At 37.3% G+C, this 25,957-nt stretch overlaps 1 protein-coding gene across 1 annotated transcript in view; it reads right to left on the bottom strand.

The window, feature by feature from the left end:
• Pik3c2g (phosphatidylinositol-4-phosphate 3-kinase catalytic subunit type 2 gamma) overlaps positions 1–25,957 on the bottom strand; it is a 361,584-nt gene that overhangs the window by 299,782 nt on the left and 35,845 nt on the right. Inside the window, exons 4-6 of the mRNA XM_005364544.1 lie at positions 23,592–23,746; positions 19,607–19,721; positions 2,959–3,061 (exon numbers count right to left, since the gene is read on the bottom strand). Of these exons, the coding sequence (XP_005364601.1) occupies positions 2,959–3,061; positions 19,607–19,721; positions 23,592–23,746 (373 nt within the window). The remainder of the gene's footprint in view (positions 1–2,958; positions 3,062–19,606; positions 19,722–23,591; positions 23,747–25,957) is intronic.

Genomic DNA, 25,957 nt, shown 5'->3' with positions numbered 1-25,957 from the left:
CTTCTACATCAATTACTAATCAAGAAAATGCCCTACATACCCAGCCACAGGCCAGTCTGATGGAAATAGTTCCTCAAATGAAGTTCTCTTTTCCGAGATGACTCTAGATTATGTCAGTTTGAGAGCTAAAGCTAACTATGACAGGAACTATAGTGATTTGCATGAGAATGTCCCCCTTAGGCTCATATATTTGAATGCATGGTCACCAGTTGGTGGATCTGTTTAAAAAGGATTAGGAGGTGTGGTCTTATTACAGGACTTGTTTCACTTGATGGAGGTGGGCTTTGAGGTTTCAAAACCCTCTGCCATTTCAAGTTAGCACTCTATCTGCCGCCTGCTTGTGGATTAGATGAAGCCAAGTTCCTAACTTGCAGTCACATTCCCTTCCCTGTTGGTCATTGACTCTAACTCTCAGGAACTGTGAGCCCCCAATTAAATGCTTTGATTTATAAGTTGACACTTAGTTACAGATGATAAGGAGACAAGAGTATTTATTACCTGCTTCCCCCACTTCATCTATTTAATCCTCTAAGTGCCTACAACCTAATACATACAGAATGGGGTTCATTTTTAAATATCTGTGGTGTACCAGTCTTTGGACAGGGTGATTATAGCTGCAAGAAGACAAAATAAAGTAAATGAAAATACACATTGTCCTACTTAGCTTCTCCATCACTGTGATGAAATGCTGTCCAAAACCAGCTTATGGGGGAATGGTTTGTCTTATCTTACATTTTACAGTTGGTCATGGACAGAATCCAAGGCAGGGGACCTGCAGCAAGCCATGGAAGAACTCTGCTTATTGGCTCTCTTCCCATGGCTTGCTCAGTCTGCTTTATAACTCCAGATTCACTGTGAGGCCTGACAGCAGCCACAGTGGGCTAGGACCTTGGCTGTCAACCATCATTTGGAAAATGAGCCCCAGATGTGCTCACAGATGTGAGAGGATGATTCTTCCTTTGAGGACCCCTTTCCTCAAGTGACTGTAGTTTGACAACTATACACATAAAATGGAAATTTTGTCCAGATATCATCTATCTCAAATCTAAACACAGTGTAGTGTATGAATCAGTGTCTTTCTCCTATGTAAGTTGGTAGGATAGCATCCAAGCTCTGAAGATTTGTGGTTTGGCTCAAATCTAAGATCGCCAGTTCCATTTCTGAAACCCGAGATAATTACAGTGGGATGCTGTTTCTTTATTTGTTTTAAAAGAATCATGAATATGAAACGTTTTTAGATAAATGTCTCATATAAAACATGATATCAGTGTGTTAGAATTGTGTGAGTTTTAGATCTTTTAACGATTTTTAGTTCTTAATTCAGTTTATGCATGTGTGTTTATGTATGAGTATGTGCATGTGAGTGCAGATGCTTGTGGGGGCCAGAAGGGGGCACTGTGTCCCCTGGAGCTGGAGTTATGGGCAGTAGTCAGCCGCTGCATCTGGGTTCTAGGAGTTGAACTTGGGTCTTCTGCAAAACCACCAAGAATTTTTAGCCACTGAGGCAACTCTCCAACTCCTAAGTACTTTAATTTATATGAGACTAAAGCGCTAGTGATTTGTGGACTACTACACGAGTCAAAAATTTATTTTATCAACAAGTAAATTAGAGCCACATGTTTCTTATTCTTCCCTGTGTGGCAATAAAATAAAACAATTTCAACTTTTTTTTTGCAACATTGAAAGTAATTTGAAGAAACATAAGCTTATTAGCGTTGAGGTATCAGTTGGATTTTGTGATATTACTCTACCTAGATTTCAGATGTACAGTCCTGGAACTGTCAACAATGGCTGAGCCAGAAGCCAGATCCAAGAGAAATTTCTAAACAACTCTCTTTTGGCCTCATTATGTTATATTCCACATAGCTATATTGCAAATGGATGTGATTTCTGACATTTATTTTTATGATGAAACAGCTCATACCATATAGAAAAAAGTCACACACTAGAAATCTGTTATCTGATGGAAATGACAGGACGTTGGGATTTCTGCTTAAAGCAGGTAATTGGAAAGATTCTGTGGATGAAACCTGACAAGACAGCAAAGTTCATGCACACTGTGCAATTTGGGCTGGGAGTATCTCAAGACATCACAGAGGAAAATAGAATTCACATCTAACCACATGAAACTGTATCATTAAAGTACCCTCATCCCTCTCTTGGCAGATTATTATATACAGTTATGAATATTAATCTGATTGAACGTAAGCTACATTGATAGGACATAAATAGTCTTCACACAGGACAAGAATTGCGCTGTTTTTTCTGCTATCAGTGGGGCTCTTGTTTATATTTGTGTTTCCCATTGTTCCTAAGTGATTATGTGGAAGCATGCATATGGTGACCTTAGTAGGTCTCTCACTAACTCTTTTCTTAGGAAATCAATTGGCCTGCTGTCAGGCCAAATGACTAGTCATCCTGGATGCTATAGCTAAATAATGCCATTAGGACCAGAGATTGAGTGTGTTAAAACAACAGATTTTTTATTGTTATAGAGGTCAAGGGGTTTTAAGTTCAAGGGGAGGCATCTGCCTAAATTGTAGCCAGCTGCTTCCAGGCTCTATTCCAATGGAGGGGATCCAACCTCTTATGTGGGCATTGATTTAATAAGAACTCGAATCTCATCTCTTCTAAACTTAGGTGTGCACCATTTGATGTTGTCTCCTAAATCCTAACCCTTGGAGGTTCAGTCTCCAACTTATGAATTTGGGGGTATATTGAGACAAATTTCCAGTTCATCCCCCAAAGGTTGAAGTTACAAATTCATTATTATTGTTTCAGTCTGGATTGTTAAGAAATTTCAGGAAAATATTTTATCATGTTTTAATAACTATAGTGAAATAAACACCTGTTCATTAGGCTAAGTAATTCCAAATTGGCAGGAAGCAATTGAGATAGAGCTACGCTCCTTAAATGTGTCAATGTGCCAAACTGACACCCACATTTAGACAATCTTACCTTCCGGCAGAACTTTCCTGGGACGTCTCTGTTTTTCTGAAGATAAAGTTGAAAAACAGATCTACTTTTCTGAAATATTTTGTGGCTCCCTAAACAGTGATCCCTGAAGAAAAAGAAAAAGGATAAACACAATTATATCTTCTTCACAAAAATTCTCCAAAATGTGTTGTCATGCTTCCTTTATGACTTCGTCATTGCTTTTTTCTTAAAATTTAGTCTAGTAAAATTTGGTAATGGTAAATTGTGAGCACATGCATGCACTGTGTTCATCCATACATATGTTCATATGAATATTCATACATTACATATATTCATTTGTGTACTGTGTAAATGAATACTGAAAGAAGATATGCATATCTAGCTGTATATGACAACGTATGGAAATTTTTAACGCATTAAGAAGAAAATGACTACTTGTGGAATGGGCATATTAAATTATAGTACAAGATAATCTATATGTGTTCAGAGTTGGTTTCATAAAGTTACCTCAACATGTTTTGGGTTGGGCAGTTGTTGCTACAATGTCTGTATGGGGACCATTTTATGAAGTCAGCAGAGTGATATTCTGGAAAGAGCGTGGACTTTCAAGACACATTTACCAGCTCTATTACATTAGTTATGGCAATTAAACTTAAACTATGTGGAATTAAATACTGTCTTCCTTAGAATTGATCAAATGATTTACAAGGCAATTTTGTCTAATTTATTTCATATTTTTAATACTTATATAATTATAATATGTAATACTAAAATAATACATTAAATATATAACAACTAATCATATAATTATATAGTATAATACAGATTACACACCAAAACAATTAAATATAAAATTAAATATAAAAAAGTCATTTTGTGTTTCAGGTGTATGTATTAACTTTGTTTCTTTCTATTTCTAAGCACTTTTTCACCCCTTAAATTATTTTCCCAAATGCAATTTACATTATGGGCAAAATTTATTTTCAATTTAATGCATGTCATAATCAAACAAAAATTGATTTTTCTGTGAAACGAAGGACTTCTGTATCACTAGCAATTCTGACAACATTTTGAAATAATACTTTCCACATGTGAATTGCATACAACACTAAAGTGTTTACCACATTGCTATTGTGATTTGTAAGAAACATATTATATATATATATGGTCATATTAAGTAATGTGACCTTTTATTGGCTCTTGTTATTCTAGAGTAAAAGAAGGAAAACCTAAGAAAAGAGAGAAAAGATAATGCATACTGGAGAGGCCAGGAAAGCGCCATCACTAATCAGTGCTGATGATAAGGAAGAGATCAATGTGCCATCTTAATTAGATGTAAATACAGATGACATTTTCAAAGGAAGGGCTATTAGTTAGTATAGGAGTTCTTTTTCTTTTCTTTTTCCATTTTAATCGGGTTCTAACATTCTTCAATACAGCTGTAAATTCTAGTATCTCTGACTGTTATTAAAAGGATGCATTGTGCTAAAGTATTCTGCTCAAAAGATCTTTGTGAAATGCATAAATGTAGTGGCATTTTTGCATTTTAAAAAATAAAGCTTGCCTGAAGATCAGAAAAGATACAGTGGCCTTACAGACCAAGCAGCAATGACACACACCTTTAATCCCAATAGCCCTACTAGTTTGCTATAGAAACCAGATGATTATTGTGTACGCACTTAATCCCAGAATTAAAGAGGATTATCAAACAAGAGGAGATAGTCTCATTCTGAGGTGTCCTGGAGACAGGATAGCCATTTAAGACTAAGGTTGAGGTAAGAACCAGTGACTAGCTGCTTTGCTTTTCTGGTCTTCAGGTTGAACCCCAATATTTGTCTATGAGGTTTTATTAATCATGCTTCACATGAAGATTACCAAAATGAAAATTTATGTAGCCATTTGGGGCCTTATACACTAAGAGTTTATTGAATATCTGGGAATATTTGTTCCTAATCATGTCAGACAAGTATATCACACTGTTAAAATGTTCTAAATTACCTATAACTTTAGAAAAGATTATTTGTTTTTAATTTATGTATATGGATTTTTTTTTTTTTTTGGTTTTTCGAGACAGGGTTTCTCTGTGGCTTTGGAGCCTGTCCTGGAACTAGCTCTTGTAGACCAGGCTGGTCTCGAACTCACAGAGATCCGCCTGCCTCTGCCTCCCGAGTGCTGGGATTAAAGGCGTGCGCCACCACCGCCCGGCTTGTATATGGGTGTTTTACCTATGTCTGTAGCTGGGTGCCTATGGAAGACAGAGAGGGTATCATAACCCTGGGACTGGAGTTACAAACGGTTGTTAGCCACCATTTGGGTGCTAGCAATTGAACCTGGGTTTTTTGGAAGAGCACCCAGTGCTCTTAACTATCGAGCCATTTCTCCAGGACCTCTTTAATTTTTAATTGAGAATTTAAAGTTGTCATTCTTGTATGTAACTGCTATATTACTTTATATATTGCTTTATATAGCTCAACCTAGGGTTGAGCTGTTTACTATAGTGCTAACAGTTGAACACTCACTGCCAGTTACATGCTAAGGCTGAATAGATTACCATGTCCTATAAGTGTAAAAATCACAACTGCTGTGAAGGTTCATCATAGGAAACAATGCAAAATATCTCAATACTACTGCTTACATGTTGACATAGTACTTGTATCTATTTTTTTCAAAAAACAACAACAACATGAGAGCTAGAAATATGGCATAGAAACTAATACCACTTGCTATCATTCTGAAGGACCTGAGTTTGGTTCTCAGCACTCACACTAGGCTGCTCATAGAAGCCTGTAGCTGCAGCTCCGGAATTCGGCCCCTCCCTCTGATCCCCATCATCACCAACCAATATGCAGTAGGACATACATGCACATAGACTCATACATACAAATAAATGATACAATACATATTTTTAAACGTATGAATATATTTTTACAATTTTTGTGACTTGAGAAAAACTAGGCCACCTGTTACTTTTGTGTTAGAGAAAAAGAGAGAGAAGGCTGGAGAAATCATTAAAGAACAGATAAATAAATCAGTGCTATGTAGAGAGCAGTGCATAACGAGAGGAGAGAGAATCAATCTCTGTTTGAAGATTCCACAACTCGAGAGGAGAAGGATGTTAATGTTTCAAGAGAAAGAGAGCAGCATAGTTTGGCAACAGAAGTGGGCATTGTAGGGATGGGTCTGAGCATCAAAGGAACTGGCCAAGTTAATAATATCATATAACTCATAGAGTGTGAACACAGAAACCACAATGTCAGCTTGGATATCTAGATTTTAAATATGACTCTTTGGCATATGTTTTAATAATCATGTGTATAACTTTACCTTTTCAATTAACTGAATCTCTAGGAGACAGATAAAAGTTTTTGCTTCTTTTGTTCCTCATGTCTACTAATGTATCAAGATTTCTGCAATCTGTTATTTATTCTCCCAATGACTCCTTGACTCCAGTTGCATGCTACTTAACATCCTAGGTACAGCTATGCACAGAGAAGCTACTTAAGATGAAAGGTTAAATGTGTGTATATAATTACTCCTATTTCCTACTCACAAATAGCTCATGCTATTTGAAAGTAAAATTATGGCACTCTATTATGTAAATAATGAATAATAAGCATACTATCAAAATGATATGCAAATATTCATACATGTCTTATGGGGGAAAAGGATTATAATAATGTACAGGTGTAGATGCTGATTTTCATAACAGTGTGTACATTTTACATCTACATTCACACAGGTGCTATATTTGTAATAAATATATGCCACAGATTAATAGGATAGTAAGGTTCAAAGCATTATTTTCTCTATGTTATTTTGAGACAAAGTATGTGTCATAGTTTGAATGAGAAATGTCCTGTTGTTGTTTCTTTTTTACTCTTTACTCATTAGGGATTTTTTTTGCTGCTTTGGGGGCCTGCCACACAGCACCCAAATAAATCACATATGGAGAGACCTATTATTACTTATAAATGCCAACCTTAGCTTGGTGTGTTTCTAGCCAGCTTTTCAAAACTTAAATTATCACAACTGCCTTTTGCCTCTGGCTTTTTCTTTTTCTTCTATATATCTTACTTTCACACTTACTCTATGGCTGGCTGTGTGACTGACCCCTTGTGTCCTCTTCTTGTTCTTGTTTCTTTCCTCTTCCAGATTTCTCCTTCTATTTATACTCTCTGCATGCCAGCCCTACCTATACTTGGTCCTGGTTCGCTTTTGGCCATTTAGCTCTTTATTAGACCATCAGGTGTTTTAGGGAGGCAAAAAGTCACAGCTTCACAGAGTTAAACAAATGCAGCATAAAAAAAAAGCAACACACCTTAAAATAATGTTCTACAACAATGTCCCATAAGCTTGATGACTTGAGCACTTGGTCCTTGGCTCGTGTCCAGTCTAGGAAGGTTTTGGTAGCTTTAGAAAGTGGATCCTTGCTGAAGGACGTATATCATTGGAAGGTTTTGAGGCTTTATAGATTGTCCCCTTCCCACTTTCTCCCCCCGCCCGCCTCTCTCTGCTTTGTGTGTGGGCAGATATGTGATCTTCCTGTTCCGACCACTATGCTTTCTCTGACTGTTGCCATGCCTTCCTTTCCACGACAGACTCTCTTTTTCTGGTGCCATCAATCAAAATAAATCCATCCTTTCTTCAGCTGCTTTGCCAGGATGATTTGTCACAGCAGCAGATAATTAACTAATACAGTCTCTCTTAGTAGGCCAAGTGCTCTCTAACTCACTGGCGTCCTCCTGCAGCAACGACTGAATATTCATAGATAATTTAAGCCACACTAGCTAAATGGTTATTCTCTCATTTAAAAAGTACTTCTGGACTGGGATGCAACCAACTGGAAAATGGTCATTTAGCAATCTGGGGTCCATCTTCAGCATCTATGCAAAAGAAGCATCCACAAGTGTACTGTGAAATGTTAATATAATACAGGAAAATCTATTACCCTTTGGCTGTATGAACATTGAGAGCCAGGGCCACAGGCATCTTTTGGAAATATTTCTTGAGGGAGATTCAGCAATTCAGCTGAACTTTTAACCCTTCTTCCAAGCAGGCCATTTATATAAGGTGAATATAGCAAATGTTAAAATATTAATGTAATTGCAAATATTGATTGTCATTTTGATTGGATCTAGAATCACCACAGAGACAAGTTTTTGGCATGACAGAGTTTTCTAACACAGGTTAACTGAGGTGAGAAACCCTTCCTAAATGTGGATGGCTGTCACCATTGCCTGGGCTGGTGTCTTGGACTGCATAAAAAGGCGAGAGCTGTCTGAGCACCAGCATTCATCACCTTCTGCTTCCTGACTGCAGATATGACCTCATGATCATATTCTCCTCCACAGAAGACTACATCCCATTGAACTGGAAGTTGAAGTAAACCCTATTTCCATATTTTGCCCCTTGTTTCAGGTATTTTCTCATGGCTGAAAGAGAACAGATAAAATCGGCGACACAGTGGGTGTTTCTCTTAACCAGGGCTGCTCAGTTACTGCCATTTCTCTTTTGGGGGAGCATGAATAGCAAAAGTTGGACTTCTTAAAGAGACAGTAACAGGTTAAATTCCAAACTCTGGGCTGGCAAGCATGAGTTAGTTAGCAAAGGGAAATCAAGGATCTGAACAACCTTACTTCCATGGGGGCATAAGTTGATATTAAGAGCCTTTACTCAGCAGGGAAGTGAACCAAATGGATTTCAGCTAATCTACTCAAGTGCCCTGCTTTTCTGATTACTTTCATCTATAAGAAAGCAACTATCCGTCATATTCTTCATGTGAATACATGAAAAGTACAAAACTATATCTATTTTAAAATAAAATTAACTAAATACAATTAAAACTTTTTTATCTAGGAGAAATATTTTATCACAACTCATTCACAACACCTATGATTTTTATATTCAGCCAGAACAATTAAGTTAAGCAATTAAGCAAAACAATCTTACGCAGATAGAATTACTTATGATACCCAGTCAATAAACATGTAGTTAATGTTAATCATTTGTGTCCTCTACAAAATTATATACCAGGCTCCCCTAAGCACTTTGGGGGTTTGCAGCACACAAAATATTGCAGTTACTACTCGAGAAGATCAGGCAGAGAGATTTGATTGCATCGCAAGGTTTTGTTATTTCTTCAACCAATCTCTGGAGAAACATTCTGTAGACCTTACTAATTTTAAACATTCAAGAATAAAGATTAAAATAGTAATTCGACCTTTACCAAGGTTCTGTTACTATGGTACAACAACTTTCTCTATCAAAGTGTTTAAGAAAATCAGAGAACCAGACTATTTCATCAAAACTAAATGAACAAGATTAATAATTATTAGCTTTGGTAAATAGTTATTTGAAGTAAAAAAAAAGTAACTTGGTACCTACATATTTGCTCTTTTGAAGTAAAAAAAAGTAACTTGGTACCTACATATTTGCACTTGTATGTCTAGATATAATTAGTGTAGTTCTACTTAGAATTGATTTCCTATGTCTTTTTGCTAATGCTCTGCATAGGGTTTATAGCTTCCTTTATCAAATCTGTTGGTGAATAATGCTTCTCCCATTTTATTTGTTTCAAAATCCCTGATCTGGAGTATGTGATGGTCCTTAGATGTAGCAAATATTAATAACTCTAAGCAACCTGCATTGTTCAAATGTGAGTGATTGACTAAGAATCAAATGCAAGTCTTTTGCTTGCTATTTTTCTTGTCAACTAATTGTGAATAGATGCTACAATTAATTTAAAACTCCAGAAAATGTTCTGGGAATGAGCAAAATGAAAGTAACACAAAGTCTTCTGCTGTGCCAGACACAACATGCTCTCAGCTGCATGAGAGGGCTCAGTGGTGACCAGCTCCTTTCTACTCTGTGACAGCCCTGGGTTCTGATAAATGAAACCCTGGGTGCTCAATGAAAGTTCAATATGTATAGCAGAGTCTTTAAATGTGGTAAAAAAAAATGATCATTTCTTTGCTAAATGCTATCCCTAATTTTGTTGAGAAGAAGATACACATCCAGAATGGCTAAAACCCAGTGCGTACTGCCCATTACTCTGCAGTATTATCCTAAACTGTGTGTGACTTAATCTTTCCCTCACTTGTGGGTACAGGTTTAATTTTTACTTTGAATAGAAGGCAACTACACTTTGGAATCAAGTGTTTAATGGTCAAACTTATATGAATTATGGAGATGAACTGCAAGTATTTATAAAGGGACAATCTTCAAGATGATTTTAAATTCTAAGTAAGGTGATTTATGCTTTATGTAGACACAGGGACTCCTGTAGCCCAAGCTGACCTTAGATTTATTATGCAGCTGAGGATAAACTTGAACTCCAGGTCCTTCAGTCTCCACTTCCCCAGATCTCAACAAGTATGATTGAGATTTAATTTTTAAATAGGATTGTCTTGTTGTTAGAAAAGGACTATGGCACTGGAGAGAAGGCTCAGCAGATAATAACACTGGCTGCTCTTGAAGAAGACCCAGGTTCACTGACTAGCACCCATATGGGTCTTCACAATCCTCCATAACTCAAGTTCCAGAGTATCAGATGCTCTCGTTTGGCCTTTAAGGGCAGCTGCATGCACGTGCACATATTCACACAGAGACACACAGACATTCACACAATTAAAAACTGTAAACAAAAGGAATATAGCATCTTCTGTAAAGAGAGAGAAAGGGGACTCTATGGTGGAAAATCTCTTCAACCTAATCAATGCTGATGGTGAATGAAGAAATAGATGCCGCCATCTTAATTCAAATTTAAAGACATATGCCCTTTTCAAAATGACTTCCAGTTACTATAGGATTTCATTTTCTTTCCTTATATATATATATATATTTAAATGTAATCTTATGGGTTCTGTCAATCCTCGACAACAGTAAAGTAAATTAAACAATAAACAAAGTTTGAGTTGTTTTGTTTAAATTAAGACAAAGTTGACCATGGAATTAAAAAAGAAAAAGAACATTCAATTTCTTCATGGGAGTTACTAGTGGTTTCCTATTGAGTGAGAAGCCACGATTTATTCAGCAAAAGCTCTTGTACAGAGCCAATTTTATTGTTTCACACAGTAGCGACTGAGGAGAATTATTTATAAATTGATTAGAAAGTAAGACCACAAGGTCTTTGAGAGAAAAAAAAAAAAACAGATTCATGCTAAGAAAAACTTGTATTGCTTGTAGATGCTGGGCCTCCAGACAGCGGTTAACACTGCATTAGTGTCATTCTTCTTAGTTGTGAATAGCATGCGTGAGAGGGGTCAAGCTGAAATGAAGGCGCAACGGTCATCACCCCAGAAGGAAGAAAATGCAGTTAAGTAGGGAATAGCTCATCAAGCTCCAGGTGCCTATACCCCTCCTACGCTCAAGCATGAGAGAGACTCCTGTTTCTGACTGCAGGCTGCAACTGGAGAGTCGGATGGTGCCAGCCCGCTGGAGGAAGCTGCATGAAGTGGGTTACCCAGGAGACCTCTCTCCATGGTTATTGTACTGGAGGCCAACGAGCAGAAAGGTGGTGAAGAATTTAACGTTTTATGAATGATCCCAGTGATTTCTGTCTCTCGGCTGTACTTCTTCTTCATTCTGATGTTATTTGGCTGGTTCCATGATTCCATGTTTCACATTACTAAATATTTTACGTAAAGTTTGTATGAAATTGTAATAAACCTGAAGAAGTTTCTGTTATAGACCTTGAACTTATTTTCTATTTGTAATACAGCATATTATATAAAATCTCATTTTCAAGGGATTAAGAGATTTGACATCAGCAGAGGATAGTTTGCTGTGTCAACAGAAAGGAATGATGGCGTTTCCCATTATGTAAAAGGTTTGTTTTGATGATATTTATTTACTTACCCTGGAAATTAAAAAAAAATGGATGTAAGCAGAAATTTACAATGACATTTAAAATACAGTAACACAATATGAAACTTCTAGCCACGTGAGGGGAATTTAGTGTCTTTACTGTTTTTCCTATTTTGTTCTCTTTTTCTTAAGCTTTCCCGAGTTGGGAGGAGCTTTTGTTCCTCCATGACATAGTCATCTTTTGTGGCTTTTAATGATCGTGTATTTTTGTTGACACTTGCTGGAACTTTCAGTCTTTCACAGCAAGAAGGATAATAATTCCTCTTCAGAATTCTGCAGCTTCCTCTTCCATCTCCTGTATCCCATCTCACCATCCCCCTCCTGCCCTTGAGTTTAGTTCACAGTAGTCTATCTGTGCGTTTAGTTTCCTGTTCCCTTAGTCCATTCATGTCAACTCATGAACATTTCTTAGATGCCTCCTGTATGCACTCGCAAATCTCTAGGTTACCCTTTGCATCTAAGCCACCATATTGTCTGGCCTTTTTGCCCCAACCTTATTGCTGAGATGGTGTTTTGCATACTTATTTCCACTCCATATTTAGTAATTTTTAAATGTATATGAATATTTTCCTACTTATATTTATGTGCATTGTGTGTGTGTATGCGCGCGCGCGCGCACGCGCCTGCGCGTTGCCCAAAGAGGCCAGAAAGTGTGCTTGGTTCCCTGGGCACTAGACAGATGTAAGTTGCCATGCTAGTGCTGTGAACTGAACCTGGGTCCTCTGCAAAGGCATCTGGTGCTCTTAGCCCCTGAGCCATACTCCCAGTCTCTTTGCCTTATGTCCTTAATGAACTGAAACCTTGCGGCTCCAACTGCGCTGATATTCATCTTATTTATGTTCATAAATAACTTCTAAGTTGCCAAATTTAGTGCTGTTTCACTCACACAATCTTTGTTTTCAGCATTTGGTGGTATATCACATGATATTCAGAGTGTTCTCTTTCCTCGTGTTTTCTTAGCTATCCTGTGGATTTTATCAGGTTTCCTTCAGTTTTCTGACCTCTTCTTCCTGCTACTATTTGGATATATATGTTCTTAAGGTCTTTCTTTTCCACTTTCCCTAACGATTCAGTTCTTTAAAACCAGTGTTTCCCATAGGAGAGCAGATCTTAAGTACGTGAAATAAAGCGGGTGCCAGCTTGATTTAGCCGCTCCATAATGTTTACGTTTTCAGAACAGCAGATGGACCAGTACTTCTTTATCCTGGTGCCTGAACTGGCTTTTCAGAGCCCATTCCCTGAGATGGGATACCTTGCTCAGCCAAATCCGAGGGGAGGGGTTTGATCCTGCTTCAATGGAGTATGCCAGACTTTGTTGATTCCCTAAAGGAGGCCTTACCTCCTCTCAGGAGTAGATGGAAGATGAATTGGGGAAGGGGGGCGGGAGAAGGAGAAGGAAGAGGAACTGGGGTTGGTATGTAAAACGAAAAAAGAAGGTTTTTAAAATAAACACCCAGCGTATTCTGCATGGAAGATATATGTACTTTTATTAGAACAAATGAACTAAACTACTTCCACAATTTCTGCCAGTTTTTCCTTGGTGCGGGAGAATTGTCTGTATTCTGTCAGTCTGTTTATTTTGAATAAATGCTGACTGGCCAGGCAGGAAGTATAGGCGTGTCAACCAGACAGGAAGTAAAGGTAGGGAGATGAGAACAGGAGAATTCTAGGAAGGAGGAAGCCCATTCCTCCCATTCCAGCCTAGATAAGCAAAGAAGCAACATGTGAGCTGCCCCACTGAGAAAGGGACTGAGCCATGTGGCTAACATAGGTAAGAATAATGGGTTAATATAAGCTACAAGAGCTAATAAAAAGCCTGAGCTAATGGGCCAATCAGTTTATAATCTTATGGAGTCTTCTGTGTGATTTTTTTTGGGGGGGGGGCTTGCCGGCTGTGGGGAACTGGGCAGGACATAAACCCCAACAAGCAGGTCCCTTCATGTTACATTTCTAGTTTTTCTACAATCAGATTCATTATCACTACATATTACATGCCCTTCAGTTCTGAAATTCTCAACCCATCTCCAATTTGATTAATAGCCCTACTTCTCCTAAGTGTCTGTTTCCCTGAGAGTTGTGTTACTGAACTAACTTTGAAATCTGATCAATGTTTTGTGTCTGCCTTTCGATGGTCTTTCACGATTTTGGTACTTGGTGGACCACATTTAATTCCTTTTATTCATTTTCATTTCATTCTGAATTATGTATGTCTGTGTCTATCTGTGTGGGCATGTAAACATGAGGACAGATGCCTATGGAGGCCAGAAGAGGGCACTGGATCCCCAGAGCTGGACTTAGTAGTAGTTTTGAGGCAAACAGTATGAGTGCTGGGCACCAAACTCATATCTTCTACAAGAGCTGCATCTTTTACTCTTAACCTCCTAACTACTTTAGGGGTTTTGTTTGTTTATAACAGTCTTGCTGTGAATCTCAGCCTTGCCTAGAACTCATAATCAAGATCAGCTTCTCGAATGCTTAGCTGACAGACAACTACCACTGTGCTGGGATCCAGCCATTTAAAGTGTACCACTTTCAGCTACATTGTCATAGGAGATTTTTTTTTAGACTTTTATTTCCTTAAATTCCAGAAAAAAATGTTAAACATCCTATAAAAAGTTTATAAAGAAAAATGAATAATTATATGTTTAATAGTTTTTTAGTATAACTAGTCTAATATAGATTCCATACTTTATAGTTAAAGAAAAATGTAAATCAAGGCATTTTTGCTTTTATAATTTACAACACATGAGTTTATATCATTTATATTACTATCTTAAAATCATTAGTGAATGCTATTTTTTTTTATTAAATTATGTCTCAAGAGATGTGTTGCATTTATTTTAAGTAATATGGAAATCTAGCTATTTTACATTTTCCCCTCATGGGATACTAACATATACCAAATATCATTGTAGCCAAAGATTTTTGTGCATCTATGAATTTTTTTTAGTAATATTTACAAAAGCAAAGGCTTGAGGATGTAGCTCAGTCCATAGGTGTTTACCTGATGTGCACAAAGCCCTCCCTGGTCCTATTGACCCCTTGTAACCTGAGTGCAGGGAATTGGCATATGTCTGCACTCCCAGCATTTCAGAGGGAGAGGCAGGAAGATCAAAAGCTAATGGGACAACACAGCAAGTTCAAGCCTGGCTTAATAGACATGAGACAAGGTCTTTAAAAAGACAAGTTGTAGAGGCAAATTGCTTAACAGATTAAAGACGTTATAAAGTCTTTAGATGAATTTTAATTTTGCACCAAATTTTTTTCAGCTCCTGCTGCATCCGTTTACATCTTAACAACTTTGTGAATGATACCAATTATTTTACTGAACTTCCTCAGTATTTTAATATATTTCATTAAAAAATAATAATTGGTTGTGTAAATGTGTGTTTCTTATTTTAAACTTTTTTAGTATCCTTGTCCATTTGAATTGCGAACTACTTTCTTGAGCCTGTTTTGGTCGGTTGGTGGTTATTTGTAAGAACAAATTATTAGTGCATTTTACATATTTTGAGGCTGTTGAGACTATCGATCACTGAGTGCCTTCCTGGGTGTTCATTCTTCAGTAGAAGTTGGTCATTGACTTTTCTGTGAACTGCTTTCAGTTCTTGCTGTTCACCTGCTTCCCCCAACCTGCAGTCTGTTGATTTCCAGTCTTATAATGACACTCATACTAGGGCCAGGAAGATGGCAGGGATTGTGTTGGAGCCATCTGTGTATTTTAATTCACTGATCAAACATTTGTAAATGTCACTTTTAGTACTGTGTGAACGGGCGACTCTGACCCTCTGTCTCTACTCTTCCCAACCCCTGCAAAATTGTGTGTATTTTTCTGATGACCACAGCACAAAAGACTATTACTGTTTCTTTCCTGAATTCCAATCAAGTGTTTTACAGTGGAAAGTCAGAGCAGTTCAAGCAAATATCAGTTTGAATTTACTGTTTATTCTAGGTTTGTATGACCTGGAAGAAAGATTGAATGTTCCCATGTATAAAGTATGGCATTATAATAACTATCTCCTAAATATGTTCCAAGACTTAGATGTCTAGACAACACAAAGCAAGCGATTAGGACTTATTGAAGATGTTATTCTACCATTGCAATTTTATCAAATAGAATAATCCAGACAAATAAGAGTGTCAGTATGAAGGTCTAAAGTATTTCTTATTTCATAATTAACTTACTGCATGTTACACGTGTTCCTTCTGTAGAAAACATTTCTTTTCATGTGAACTCTATGTGCAAGTGTGTATGCAGGTATGGCTAACGATGCAGGTATGTGTGAGCCAGAGGTTAATCCTCAATCACTCTCTTCAGCACTTTTGAGACAGAGCCTCTCACTGAACTGGAAACTCATCATTTCAGCTAGACATGCTGGTCAGAATGCACTGGGACAACAGGACCACATCCCCATAAAGAACTTGGGTGCTAAGGGTATGAGCTCTGGTGCCAGGGGTATAAACTCTGGTCCCTATGCTTTTACAAGCACTTCATCCATGGGCCATTTCTCCAACTCCCCAGGGAACATCATGAGCAGATTTCTACATTCTAAAGAGATACTCTTTAGAAAAAATGATATAGTGATTAACTAAAAAATGAAATTTAAACCGCATATCAATATTTCCTTTGATATTCTAAAGAATGGTAATACTATCTGAATATTAAACATAATTATATCAATATTGGCAAACCGTAACTCAAATAATGGTATATATGCACACACACACATACTACTTTGAGTATTTTAGTCCCTCCATTATTTTTAGGGAGCTAATAAATAATTAAGCCATGCAAATACTCTGTAACTTCCTCACTAGTCTAGCCTGATCAACTGAAATTTTAAGACAATTAGATGACCATAAAAACATTAAGAACCCATTTTGCTGTGCATAACAAAAATCATATTAACATGAAAGCATGTAAGATATTCTGAGTAACACTTCAACGAGACAACAACTCAGGTATTTCTGGTTGCTTTACTTATTGGAAACAGTTTTTAAAAAAGAATGTACCCTTAAAATCATTCTGCATCACACATTCTCGAAGTCCTACCTCTTTGGTGATGCAGTTTCCTGTGTTATATTTCCTGCTGCTAAAATTTGGTGCAGATATTTGAAGTTATTTCATGTTCTTTGATCTCATTTTTTAGCATTGAAGACCAGGCATGAGTTTAGAGGTTTATGTATTCAGGAGACATTTTTTTGATAGGGGTCATAATGAAATCAAATAAACTATAACATTTTATTGAGGTTGAATGGAATATAAATTACAATCATAGGCTGAGGGAAAGCACCAGCCTAGTTGTTGAGTGTGTCTCAAACAGATAAATAATGCTTATTTGTGTTGTGTAACAAAGCAATCATGATTACAATATGACAATTATTGTTATAACTCATAACACAAAAATTCAAATAAGAAGTTCCAGGAGTCACTCCCATTTAATCTGGTACCACGGATTATTGGAATGGGTGTGATTCATCTCCGATGTATTTTCTAGTGCATTTGTGTTAGAACAATGACCAAATGGAACTCTCAAACAGAATGCTTTTTAGTCTCATGGGATGTTCGTAAAATTCATAATCATGCACAAACACAAAGGAAAAACATGACTGCAAAACATTTGAGCCTTTATGCTCTATTACAGAGAAGTATTTATCTTTTCTTAAAGCTGCCTTGTGTTTTCAAGGCTGGTCCCTAAGGAACGACAAGCGAGTGGCTTGTTGTGATAACTGAAAATGGTTTTTTTTTAAAAAAACTAAGTAAATATTTAAAGTTTAAATTCATAGTAGGCTTCAGGTTGTTTGAGTGAATTGTCTAAATTATTTTAAAAGTGTTTAAAACTTACTGGGTTTTTTTCTGTGTACTGTTCCTGCAAGAACATTTGTTTACACATGTACATATGTTATTGCCTAGAATCTGCAGATGAGGAAGCAATTGCTGTATTTTTCTTCTAGGACATTTGACCACTATTAATAGTATACCTCCTAGGTCCATTCATTTTCCTGCAAATTTTGTGATTACCTTCTTATTTGGAGTTGAATAGGATTTATATGTGTGTGTGTGTGTGTGTACCAAATTCTCATTATTTATTAATCTGTTGATGTACAATTTGGTTGACTTAAATTAATATCTGTCATAATAAAGTAGCAATAAATATGGAGGTGAAATATCTCTACAGTAGGCTATGGAATTCTCTGGTTGTATTCCCAGGAGTGAAACAACTGAACCATGTGGTCATTATCATTTTAAATTTGTGCAAAGTCTTCACGGTGACTTCCACACTGGTTGCGTTAACTTGCACAACAGTGAATAAGGGTTCCTTTCTTTCTATGTCTCTTCCTACAGTTGTTGTTGGATTTCTTGATGATAGCCATTCTGACTGGGGAGTAGTTCACAGTAGTTTCTAGCAGGGGACAGGGAGAACTGAATGCAAAGATGGAAAGAGGGTATAAAGCTAATTATTTATATAGTTTTAAGTCTACATTGCATCTCTCTCTCTCTTTCATCTGTGTGTGGTGGATAAATGCATAAAAATAAGTTTGGTAGTTAAATGTGTAAAATCTAAACCCAGCCCATAGCTTTTAAATGGCTGTTCAGCTATCTAGAAGTTCAGTGAGATGCATAGACTTTTTATCTGGTTGATATCAGTGTGTTTTGATTTGCAAATTTTATAATAAAATTCATAAAAATAAAAATAAATATAAACTAACAACTTACTGTTTTATGAAAAATATTATTACTATTATTAATCTTAATATTCCTATATTTTAAAATCATTATTTATTACCAAAGAACTAATTTATACTCCAAATTGTAATCTTTCCAAATAGCATTGTTACAGGTAGAGTATTCAGTAGCTTCTAAGTTTTAAAGCTGAAAGTCTCCTTCACTGGGGATCATCATCCTAGGATAACTGAATCAGTTTGTCACCCCAAGTCACAGTTCTTATCAAACTTCTCTTTTGGTATAGAGAGATTGCTTAGCAGTTAAAAGTTCTTGCTGTTCTTCCAGAGGACCTGGGTTCAATGTCAGCAACCTCATCTCAGTTCACAGTTGTCAGTAACTCCAATTCCAGGGGATCTGATGCTGCCTTCGTGCCTCCACAGGCATTACATGCACATGGTACACAGTCAGACATACATGTAGGTGAAACACTCATACACATAAAACAATAATACATAAATCATTATATCTATAAATAAATACAAATGATAATATAAAATAATATTAAAAGGAAGATCACCTATATGATACACAAAATTTCCAAATCTTCCCACAAAGGATAAATTTACTTTGTAAGTCATAACTTCATGTTATGGGGCTGCAAAGTGCGAGACTCTGAGTTCTTTCCCCAGTATGGTTTCTATACTAATTACTTTTCTGTGACTTTGGGCAAGTGCAGAAGTGGCTTAAGGAGGAGGGTTTTAAGGAGTGCCTCCCATCATGTTAGGGATGCTAACATGGCAAGGGTGCTTTATTTGTTTAGATGGGAGCTTGTGGCTGTGGATTCTGATGTCCTAATGGATCAGGATGCAGAGGTAGATAGGGACTGCAAGTGGGTGTAACCCTCATATGCCAACCCTCTAGTGACTAGGCACTGCATCCCAAAGGTTTCAAAATGTCACACAACAGCACTGTCATTTCGAGACCAAGCTCAGATACCTAAGCCTAGGGTATTCCATTAGCATATCCTCAACAGACATACTGTTTGTAAGATGTCTTTTTAAAATACAATGAAACAAAACTTGCTGCTTAAAACTGACAAATTATAGCAACCAAAATTGACTTTAATAAGATACTTACATCTGTAAAAATTCTTCAGAGCCACATACTCTTAGAAGATACTCATTGGGGAAAAGCTGCTCATTTGCACATAAAAGCAAAATTTCAGCAATTAGGTCTTTGACAAGATAATTAGCTGGAAAAAAGTGAAGACCGAAAGTGAGTAGAGCTTCTGAAACATTGACTGTGATGCTTTTGAGCACAAAACCTGATAATCTCATTATGAAGCATTGTAGACACCAAGGGGGATTAAAGTACAACACATTTATTTGTCTATTTATTAGGTTCATGGTTATTTTAGATAAAGGGTGCTTGCAATCATTTTTAAGTTCAGTTCTGTCTGAATGGAAAATGTCAACACTAGTTATTGTGCTTCTCACACATAATGGTTTGATCCATTATGGCTCTGCACAAAAGATATTCTTAGGAGGCTAGACAGCTGGTTCTGCAGTTAAGAGCACCGGCTGCTCTTCCAGAGGATACAAGTTCAATTCTCAACACCTACACGGCAGTTCCCAATTGTCTATAACTCCTATTCTAGGAGATTCGAGGTTGTGTTTTCTCTCCATGGGCACCAGATGCATGCACAGTAATAGACAAACATGCAGGCAAAACATCCATATACATAATAAAAAATAAAAGAAACTTTAAAAAAAAGAAAAAGATAGGTTTGGGGCAGGAATGGTGGCTCAGCTATAAGGAGAACTTTCTGCCTTAGCATGAACCCAAGTTTGGTTCTCATCCCCCACATCTGGAGCATCACAAACACATGTAACTTCAGTTCTAGAGGAGATGGTGACCCCTTCTAGCCTCAGCCAGCACTGCACATACATGTTGCAGGTACATACACTTTTGCCCAAATATATAAACATAAAAGTAAAATAAACATAAATATTTTTAAAAAATAATATACCATTTCTTGATATTAAGATAATTTTACTACCATAAAAATGTGGTTCTTTGTTTTATGCTAAATCATGGATATAATATAGACTTTATTTTTTAGTAGATTTACATAAATATGTTCTTCAACCAATGGGGCTCAGCTTTCTTATCAAAAAGTTTGTAATGGCATAGTCTCTGCCCTTTGTGAATCTGACATTTGGTTGATGTAAACAAAATAGATCAATGTGGTCAATATATTTTAAATGTTTCATGCTCCACATTTTTAGTGTGAGTCAATGAACTTTCAGTGTGAGGCAATCACCGAAAGCAGGCAGTGCTCTGACTCTTGCAAATACTCAGCCAGTAAGAATTTTTAGTAGACAATTTTAAATGTCCAACCGCATTTTCCAGTGGAATTTTGTCTGAAATTCTGTTTACTTAACTGTGGTTTATTTTATAATTGTATTTCTTCTTCTTCTTCTTCTTCTTCTTCTTCTTCTTCTTCTTCTTCTTCTTCTTCTTCTTCTTCCTCCTCCTCCTCCTCTTCCTCTTCCTCTCCTCCTCCTCCTTCTCCTTCTCCTCCCCCCTCCTCCTCCACCACCTCCTTCTGCTCTTCTTATTCCTCTTCTTTCTTCCTCTTCTTCCTCTCCCTCCTTCTCCTCCTCCTCCTCCTCTCCCTCCTCCTCTCCTCCTTGTCATCCTCCTCATCCTCTTCCTCTCCTCCTCGTCCTCCCTCTCCGCTCCTCCCCCTCTTTCCTCCCCCTCTCCTCCTCCGCCTCCTCCTCCTCCTCCTCCTCCTTCTCCTCATCCTCGCCCTCCTTGCCATCTTTTCCTTTTCTTATTCCTCTTCTTCTTGTTGGGAAAAAAACAACTTTGACTAAAACGGGTTAACGGAGTAGTACAATTGGTGTTATTGCCATAAAACCAAGACATGCTACATTTAAAATTTAGATTTTTATGGTGGATCAAGGTGTCATTAAAAAAAGTGTTATAGAAAATAATTATAGAGGTCACGAGGGAAAGGCAGATGGCCACACATTGTCCTGGCAGAGGGTACTTAAAAACATTATGGCATGGGAATATTGAAAGGATGGTATGGATTAAAGTTAGCTCAAAAAGAGGCCACTGACAAAATTCTTGGCAAAGGACTCTGGTAAACAACAGAAAGAATCTCCAAAGACACCTCAGTTTGACTTTCCTGGTGTCAGGGCTGCAGATGCTGAGCTACATGAAACATATACAGATTATTACTTAGTTACAAATATTCTCTTAATGCTTATGTAAGACTGCATAGCCCACTATCTACCTTCTTTCTTTCCTACTTTAGTTTTATTGGAGCAGAAGAGTATAAGATTTACTATGAGTCAAGATAGGCCTTAAAGTTTCATCATGGGAAGCTTACACATGGAAAGGTAATGGATAGTTAGTACAATATTTGTAAGTGTTTTGCCTAGCTGTGGGGTGAGGAAACCTAGCTTATATTGTCAGGTCTGAAGGAAGACTACAAGAAGAGAAAGTCCCAAAGAGGACTGGTCCCAAAGAACTTCTGAATTCCTTCAGTTCCAAGCAATTAGTTACCCAGAGTGTGGAGCTTCGGAAAACGATCTACTGAGCTCCTGCGAAGTGATGTCTCCTGTTACCTGTTGCTTGTGGCCTGTTGAATGTCTCATATTTAGTATGGCTGCACCTGAAGTCACTATCTTTATCCTTAAGCCTTTATCATCAAGTGACGTTCCTCATTCACATATAGTCAATAAACACATACCAGGGCTGCCTTTAAGTAGATTTATACTTGTATTTTTTGAAGCCCTTGATAGAATCATTCTTTTCATTTCATGCCATCTCTCACTTCATGCAGCTCCTCTCATTGTTTAACCCTTAATTCTCCAGCAACTTAAGCAACTGGACTCAGAATCTGTATTGATTGGATCAAAATTCAGCACCATTGGCTGGAGAAACATAATCCTGCTTTTGAATATTGGGAGCTCGATGTAAAAGAGAGATGGACTCACTGTAGGTCATTGGACAAACAGTGTGTATGCTTGAATGCTTGGCCTTTTTTCTTGTTTTGGAGAAACAAGGCAATGAGTGAATCAGCAGAGAACAAGCTGTTGGAAACAGTGACACAGAGAGACCAGCTTGGGGCTTTAAAGGAATTCTGAGTTTCGGCATTTGTGCTTCAAATTAACCCCTAAGTCTTTGACACATTCCTACTCTTAAACTCTATAAGAAACGCTTATATTGTTTAAAAATGTTTTCTCTTCTGCTTCAGTCAGCATGAGTTGGTTTAAAGCCAGATTCTTAACTGGTATAGCAACACACCAGGTCTCTGTCTGTATCCTCTGTGCTTACTCAAGCCTCAGCTAGAGCGAGAAGGAAGACAGTACAAACATTAAACAGTAAAAAAACTTCCTAGTCCACTGTGTATCTGAAAATGTTTGCCTATTGTTGAGTAATAACCCATGTAGTCACAGCTGGATGTTTAGTAAGCATCCATTGCTCTGCTAAATAAAAGACCAACCAACAAAAAACAAAAACCTGAAACCAAAACCAAAACCAAAACCAAAAAAAACCAGTATTCTATATAACTTTAAAGAAATTGTCAAGTAATAGAAAAAGAAAATGCCTAGTAAAAAATGATATAATATAAACTTCTTGGAACCATAGCCAGGGGCTCCTTCTTAGTCAACTGTATTGACAACTGGGATAGCGTATGCGGCACAGAGCTCTTAAATTTCTCATGGTAGGGGCAGTCACCATCTCACTTCCTTTCTCACAATTTATTCATCCACCTGAACAAAGTGCTTGTTCCTGCTGGGTAGGAAATGACATTTTCACTCATATATCATCTTCATCTTGAAAGCTTTAGAAATTCCATCTATTTTAATCGTGCCAAAAATTTGCTCCACCTGCTATTATAAACTGCAAGGAAACAAAGATTTCTGGAGAGCTATGTAAAGAGACTCCCTGTTCACAAGTCAGATGTCTTCAATGAATAGCTCATGGCTGATTTCCTGTTACTTCCCTTCAGGGTAAGACAGTACCAAATGGTGGTTCCTTTAGTGATTTCAGAGCATCCACTGATACTGAGATTTGTGTGTCTGCTTGCAAGTATTCTTACCTTGTGGCAAAAGATGAAGCGTCTGTGCCGCATTAATAGAAACATTTACTCTAAACTTGGTGCCCTTGAAGAGTTGGGATGGGTAAACCGTAGTGATTGCCCAGATTTTTCCAGAATTGGAATTATTGTCACTTGCACTATATGTTTTTCTTATTCTGAAAAGTATAAACAAAGAAAAAAAAGGGCTTAGGACATGATCTGCATCATTTTATCATTTTTTTTTGAAAACTATCACCCAATTAAAAAGAACCACAGCAGGATCTGTAACCCTGAAAACCAAGAAGCAGCCACCTTCGCTCTGTGGCATGGTACATGTACTCAAGCTGGCTTGGTAGAAATTACAACCAAGAACAAGGACAGAGGCATCCCTAGGCTTCTTGGGAATGTTCCAATTAAAATTATTAAGAATGTGCTTTCTAACAGGAGACAGGAGGATCCATCACGTGCAGGGTGACTTACTTTTGACTTTGGTCCTGATGTCATGGCTCCTCCCTCAGATCATGCACATGCCTAGTTTTCTAAAGCTTTAAATACACTTTGGATCTTGATTCTTTTGTTGTTGTCTAATCTATAACATCCCTGTTTCTCTAAAATCTTTAAAGCTGTGGATTTTACAAAAACAATCAAGATATGAGTGCATGTTGAAAAATTAGCAAACATTGGAGTCAAAGAATTGCTAAAAAGTTAATGCTTGGAACAGTTTGAGCTTGAATTCTCATGTTACTGCTTTGGAATCTTGGAGTCAGAGACACACTGTTTGACTTGCCTCTTTATACACACAAAAGGAGCTGTTACCACCTACTTCAAAGGCTTTGTGTGAGGGTTAAACAGGAAAGGCATAAAGGATTTACAGACTCTGAAGCCATGTAAAGCATCATAATGATCAGTCTGTATTGCCATGACGGGTCTCTGTGGGCCCATGTTTAATACCATATGTAGAACACACTACGAAGATGCCAACAAATACAAAATACTTTCCCTGGTGAAACAAAATCTTGCTGGTATTTATTTGTGTTGGTTTTCCTGACATCCAAACACTTCTTAAATGGAAAAATATGATTCTATATTAATCTTTGAATCCTTCATCTTTGGCTCATGTAAAATAGTCTCCATGGTCTCACATGGCCATGTGTTTGAACACTTGGTCCCCAGATTGTACTGCACTTTATAGAAATAGAGGAACTTTTAAGATGTTGATTCTAGCTGGAAAAAGTGTGTCAGTGTGGGGCGGGCCTTGAGGAGTATAGCACAGTGATGCTTCCTGTCCCCTCTCTGCTTCAGATATTAGCACTTATAATATACTGTTCAGTGCATGAACAATTTCAGGTTCTTCCATTGGGAGCAGTTAAATTTAAAGTACAAACTCATGATTGATTCTTCCCTAACCTTTGCAGGGCATTCAGTGTGAACTGGGACTTCTTTTGTGCATTATGGAATTATACTATGTTTCATAATCATGTGGTATTTCTTTTTAAATGAGATTTGAAAAATTATGTCAAAACAATCCAATCAAGAAATTAAGAATATCTTCAACACATTTAACTAACCTTATTTAATTATTAGAAAGATAAATACAATAAGATATTCAGATCTATTTCATTGTGGGTTGGGAGAATGGCTTGTGAAACTTGGTCTTCATATTTCAAATTGATTTTCTTCTTTCCTTGTTTAGTTTTGAATTGAGAATTCAAAGCACTGAGTGAATTCTAACAGATCTTATTAAGGGAATATTGTGCTTAGATTGGATCATTATGCACACAGACACTTAAGCTACAGATGCAATCATTCATATCTCTTCACTACACCAACCTTACCACGTGGTTGGTTGCTTTAGTGCTCATGATTACTTAAAAAGAAATCAATTGGGAAAAGTGCTTTTTCAGAGTTTGGAACACACAGCACAAGTCACTGACAAAAATCACTAAGACACGTCCCTGTCACTGTAGCATCCACATTTTATCATCTAAGAATAACCACATGCTAGAAAATGAAAGCATTGTTGGAGTTTATAAACGCTCCCTTCAGGGGTGCATAAAGATAGCTGTTGCTCACACTATGTAGGTAGGAATTACCAAATTACAGCTTTGAAGACATGTTTTTATTAAAAATTTTAAATTATGTGTCTATGCACATCTCTATACGTGGGCGTTGTAATTTATTTTAAAATGGTGGGAAAAAGTCATGCCATGCAGCAAGGCTCACATAGGAGGTTTATTGGAAGAGGAGGGGGAAGGGGCAGAGAAGGGGACAGAGAGGAGGGTAAGAGAGGGAGCCAGAGATCTGACCCTGGAAACAAGAGTGATGGAAGAGAAAGAGAAAGAAGGAGAGAGAGAGAGAGAGAGAGAGAGAGAGAGAGAGAGAGAGAG

The sequence above is a fragment of the Microtus ochrogaster genome (genome assembly GCF_000317375.1).
Source record: "Microtus ochrogaster isolate Prairie Vole_2 chromosome 14 unlocalized genomic scaffold, MicOch1.0 chr14_random_2, whole genome shotgun sequence".
Classification (NCBI taxonomy): Eukaryota; Metazoa; Chordata; class Mammalia; order Rodentia; family Cricetidae; genus Microtus; species Microtus ochrogaster.
This window is presented reverse-complemented; position numbering and strand designations above follow the sequence as displayed.